This window comes from Teleopsis dalmanni, chromosome 2 (assembly GCF_002237135.1).
Source record: "Teleopsis dalmanni isolate 2A chromosome 2, ASM223713v2, whole genome shotgun sequence".
NCBI lineage: Eukaryota > Metazoa > Arthropoda > Insecta > Diptera > Diopsidae > Teleopsis > Teleopsis dalmanni.
Window position 1 is genome coordinate 48,866,314 of NC_051847.1, and position 6,243 is coordinate 48,872,556.

Sequence of the window (6,243 nt, forward strand, 5' to 3'; positions counted from 1 at the left end):
TTACTCTAATAAAGTTCGATTGTGCAACAAAATTTGACAGATCGAAAGAAAATCTTGATTGAATCCAGATTCATCAATCGAAAACGTTATAAGATATTATTTCAGTACACATTACCTGTTCTTTACATATAAACTAAGTAGCCAACATTTTGGCAATTTATTTAAAATTAATATATTTTTAAACTTATTTAATTTAATTACTAAAAAAAAATTGTCTAATTATATCCAAATTAAACCAAAAAAAATTTAATAATAAATTAGCAGGTTTTTTTTACCAAAAATACTTGTCTTTTGGTAGCATTTTTTCCGAAAAGTTCTCACAAAATGCCATGCATATTAAAAACAACACAACTCAATTTAGCTCCACGTGAGGCGAATTTAATTGGCGGAGCTTACTGTCATCACGCTCTTGAAAGGCCTGAACCATTTTCTGCTACGACATTTTTTCCAACTTATAGGAAAGTACCATTAACCCTGAAACCTTATGCACGTCATGATCAACCGCCCCCGGAAACTGAGCGCAGTAAATTTCATACGGAAGAACTTGTACGAATTTCGGAATTTGACTTTCGGGACTACTATACACGTACTCTAGTGGAGAGTCAAGAACTAGGTTGGATACGTAACTCAAAAGTAGTTTTAGTCGATAAACCATTACCGAGAGTCTTTATTACTTCAGAAATTACGCGAAGGGTTATTTCATTAAGTCCATTCTTATCTCATGAGATTATTTTAGATGACCCATATTGTATTTGTACTCCTCATGGACCGAAGGATCACTGGAAAATTGTTTGAGTGCACAAGGTAAGATTAAAAAATAAAATATATTTACTTTACATTAACTTTGTTAATATTATAGCATTTAAGTGGCAAAACGATTGGGTAATAAAATATGAAGTTGCCCTTATGGGTAATATGTGCTGAGACATATTTTTGTAATACTTTTTCTAATATATTTTATAAATGATTTTGTAAAAGAAATAGGTAAATAAGTAAAGAAATATTTTGCATAATAAAACAAGTACTTAAAAAATGTATTAATTTCTTTATTTAAAGGTGATGTAGACATTTGCCGTTTTAAAATGTATTGCAAATAATAAAGAACAAAAAAGTGAAATGAGGAAAATTTTAAAGATAATCCCATCAATTTCTGTAATTTAATTTTGAAAAATCGAAATTGTAACAAATTTATTATCAAACAGATAAAACCAGTCTGAGTGTGTTACAGTCTCATTTATCTAATTTCAAACACTCAACTCTCGATGACAAGATATGAGTTTAATTAAAGACACAATTGCCTTAAATAATTCTTAAATGTTATGTCGGCTTAATAGGAAACCGAGTCCATCCTAATAACGTTGCTACTAATATTTAAATATATTGATAAATGATTCGGTCACATATAGCTGACAAATCCTTCAGCGATTTTTATAAATTTTATGGACATTTTATGAACAGTTGAAAAAAACTAACAGATCAATTATTTTGTTCACTTTTGTTTGCTAGTAGATACATCATCCTGTTGAGACAACTTCAAGCAAAGAAGTGTAGATAACTTTATATAATGCCCGATATATAATAATAATAAGTCATTTGATTCCTTACTTAGAATAAAGTCTTTACAAGATCTTCATAATGCTTACTATGATAGACTATATGTAGCAAAAATCGACAAAATATATATTATATTGCAATTTAATATATATCTATTGCAATTTCATATGCTTGGTACACATATATATATCATATATCAAATACATATTTTAATGTCCTTTAATGGAGATTGATTTTCTTTGCTCATACAAAGTTTGTCATCTTGCTTGGATGAATCAAATGATGTGCTTTAAATTCGTTTTATGCTTACAAATGTTTGCTTTATTGAGAATTTATTCAAAAAACAAAGCATATATTAACTTCCTATGTTTAAATAACCGTTTTAAGATTCTTTGATTATTTAGAAACCTATTAGTGTTCCAAATAAGGTGATAAGATGTTCAATCATTGTGTTCCATCATGACAATGCCCGACTGCATGCATCTTTGATGACTCGAAACCAATTTACTGAACTTGGTAGGGAAGCTTTGATGCATCTATTCATATAGCTCGGACCTTGCTCCGTCTTACAACTGTTTGTTTCGGTGTCTGCAAAATTTTTCTAATGACAAAAAATTGACCAGCTAAACAGCGGCTGATAATCACTTGGCCAAGTTATTTCCCCGATCAACTTTTTCCACACTAAAGCAATTAAGAAGCCACTCGAAAAATAGCAAAAGGTCACGGAAAATAAGGGCTCAATATATGTTAACATAATTAAAACTAATTTTCAATAAAGAAAATTTTTATTCAAAAAAATATAAAAATTTATTTTTTATATTAGCTAATATTATCGAAAATAATTAATCATGCAGCTTTAGATTTTTAGTAACTTCTTCTAGTCGCTCAACTAGTACTAATTGTAGACTTATTCTAAAGTCGTATGTCGACGTTCTTTATGTTTTGTTTCAGGTTATGGCATCCAATAGTTTGTTGAGAATTTTCAACAGTTTATACCTTTCTTGTAGTTTTTTTCATTCAAAAGAGCACATTTTTTTGACCAGATTTTATTTCCATTTTCTGCAAAGGTCTTTCTCTTATCATTTCACAAACTGAATATATTCGCTATAAATATTATTATGAAAATAATAAATATTTTCTAACTTATATTTCCACTCTGTGAAAAGTGCTTTTTGATAAATTAATTGATTATAATAAATATATAGATGATTTCACGATGATTAACAATATACTTGTTTACAAAAAGAATATAATAATTTTACCGAATACTCATATATATTCAAAATTAATATTTTTATATCTAAAATAATAGTACAAATTAATTTAATTTTAATAAGCTGATAACTGAAATCAATGGGTCGTGAATAATAAAATGGTGAAATAGTAAAATGGTGTCTACTTAATTATTTATTTATTGCATTCATATCACTGATTTAAAATTTGTCGGAGTGTTATTTGGATAATAAAATTTTTAATTTTAATTTTAAAAATGAAATTAAATTTTATACAATTATAATATTAATTTGGTGGAATTTTGAATAAGTAATTAAATTATTTATCGCTGTTATTATGTTAATTATTATTTTTATATAAATTTATTTGTTTACAAAATGCATGAATAGTTAATTTTAATAAATGCAAACAATATTTAACTGTAATACTGTGATGTCAAAAATGTCGTATCATTTGATATAAAATAAGTATTCAAGCATTTTGCATTGCCATAAATATTTTTGATTTAAATATTTAAGATCTTTCACTAGTAACTTTTGCTATCAAAGAATAATTTGTTTATAACTTGTAATACATAGAGTTATCCATTTTATGATCGTAAAAGTAAGCTTGTATAACATCCACAGCTGATTGAGATTCTTAATAAACTTGTATTTTAATGTGTTCTTTGTAACCTTAAATCTTACTATTATGTAAAAGATATAACGTCTTACAGTACCGGGTCTTTCCTGATAACAGGCTTTAGTAAATGCAGATATTTAAAACAAAAAGCTACACTATATGTCAACTTAGTTAGATTTTAGAAATATCAAGTGTTAAAGTTAAAATATTTTCGAAATATACCATAGTTAATATAGTTACCCAAAACAGTTACCCACTGAAATTCATTTTCAAATTAATATGCTGTAAAAATCGGCTTCACTCCATTGAAATTGAAAGCAGGAGTTAATTTAGTCACCCGCAAAAGCTACATCCGTTATATGTTTAGAACAATACTGTGACTTGTAGTTATTTAAATAATTTGGTAAGTAATTTATTCAATCACTGAGTTTCAAACCAAAAATCTTAATTAATAAAATTTTTTTTATTGTATCAAAACTATTTAAAACAACTTTTTGAAATATCGTTTAACATAATTTCGAGTACATGATATATTTTTTGTGTAGTAAAAAACTGTTTAAAGTCATCCTTATTACCATATGGATCACTCATTTACAAGCGGAACGGATTTTAAAATGCCGAGTATATGAGTATTTTATAAAAAACATTTTTTTAAATCTTTATCGTATGAGATACAAATCCATATGTTTTTTTAGCATTTGCATATATGACTCATTTTTAAATAGCCATATAGCAGTACAGCTCTGTTTATCTGGATCCATTAAAATTGGAATCAATTCGGATTACTGAGAGATTGGTATTTCGAAAGTTGTATTAAAAATCCAGTAAAATACAGAATTTATTTGAAATTTCCTTGATTAAGCATATTAATAAATAGAAAATTAACTATATGGGCGAATAAATCATATGCAGATAACGCATAAATATGATTTATTTCATTAGAACAACCGGCAAACATAATTATAAAACGAGATCCGGACTAGAGAATTATTGCTCGATCCAAACTACAATGCACTTAATTCTCATTTTGTATTTTCTTATTTTGTGCGGAATACGAGACTATCTGAATTCCCAGAAATTCAGGAAACCCATTTTTGTATACTCATACTTCGGGCTATGTAAATGATAGAGACGTAAAATTTTCTGCATTGTAAAAACAATAAATTAAAATTGTTAATATTTTAAATATACATATATAGACAATTGTTCATACATATATCGAAATTTTCACTCTTTATTTTAGAATAATTATTTTAGATTTAGATTTATCACAAAATTTTATTAAAGAACAGAAAAATTTTAAACATTTTGCTTAAACACGGTTATTTTTACTTAAAAAATGGATGTCATAAGTTTCAGTAGAATCGAAAATGATGACGTCAAAAACGTCCCACTTATCAAAGAATGAAACCATCTGCATTATTGCGCTCGAAGCTTTTCATATTTTGTATCTGGCACCTACCAGCATAAGCTATTTATACCTGCCCTTATGCAAATCCTATTTTGGTATGCAATCGATACTGGTTATTCCAGTACCGGTATTGAAATTTTCATTTAATTTAAATAAATCTTTAGTTTATTTTCTAACTTTTAACAATTACTCCCAGACTATGATATTTTTTCCATTTTAATTAATTTGATTCTATGGTGGAAAGACTCACATTTGTATAAATCAATTTGTGAAATCCAAAAATGTTTTTTTAATTATCAAAAAGCAATCCATTGCAATAAATTAACATCATTTCATGAATAAAACCATTGAACTAAAAATAAAAAACAAAAAGAAAAAAAATTAATATAAGTAACTTTTCATTACTTTTTCATAAAATTATGTTCCTGTCGATGTGCAGCATTTCACGTTAGCAAAACACCAACCAAGCCATAGTAAATACATTTCCATTAAAAACACACACGCAAACTCAAACTCACCCACACACACTCATAGATGTCGTTTCTTTAGCGACTTGTCCTTGTGGCAATGATTCATTAACATTTGGCTTGATTGACGCACAATTCATTGAGTTGAGGCAATGCTTTTAATATTCAACAGCGTAAAACGTCTAAATTTGACTTTTAAGTTGTACTGTACGCCGATATATGGTATGCCGTTTTGTTTTTACTCTGTCGCTGGCAAAATTAATATTGAAATCAACACACGACACTAGAGCAGCACAACAGGTGCGTTTGCTTTCATGCAAATGAAGTCACGTTCCGCATATAAAGCAAAGCAAATTAAGCATACGAAATCAGTCGCATATTTTACGAAAATGATTTCCCCATTAAACGAAAAGTCGTTGAAAGATATTGAATAAATGTACTCATAATTCAATAAATATAATAAGAGTACTTTGTGATAGAATTTGGCAAAAAAAATTATTGAAAAAGTTTATGCTGTTAAAAAAAAAAGAAGAGATTTTTTATTTAATGTAAGAAATTAAATTATTATTAAAGCTATACCACAGACTAGTCCAACTGTAGCTATACTTGGGTTGACACCTCTGCACATTCACAGTTAATCTATGGCTGCGCTCCACATGAAGTGGAGCTATGGAGTTTTACACAGTTTATCTATGGAGTTTTAACTCCACATGAATAAGGTTTGACTATAGTCATGGAATATTATTAAATCCATTTGGAGCACATAACATTCCTCAGTGCGATGGAGACTATGTAACAAAACTCCAGAAAATTTGAGGTTCACCTACCTTTACGTTCAACGTGGGAAAACGGAGGCCCACAGGCTTTCAAGCTGAAATTCACGAAATCAACTTATGTGTAGGATTCAATATCAACAAAAAACCATCTGGCTCGAGAATTGTGTTGCAAGTAGCTGTA

General features: G+C 28.1%; 1 protein-coding gene across 1 annotated transcript; it reads left to right on the forward strand.

Moving 5' to 3' along the window:
- Window positions 1-224: 224 nt before the first annotated feature.
- Window positions 225-982, forward strand: LOC119677512. The gene is made up of 2 exons (XM_038088889.1): window positions 225-804; window positions 860-982. Exon 1 carries the CDS (start codon window positions 325-327, stop codon window positions 793-795), a length of 471 nt encoding a protein of 156 aa, XP_037944817.1. The 5' UTR covers window positions 225-324; the 3' UTR covers window positions 796-804; window positions 860-982.
- Window positions 983-6,243: the final 5,261 nt, after the last annotated feature.

What these genes read in the sequence shown, in the direction of transcription:
- LOC119677512 (XM_038088889.1), top strand. Translation starts at nt 325, where the DNA reads ATGCCATGCATATTAAAAACAACACAACTCAATTTAGCTCCACGTGAG.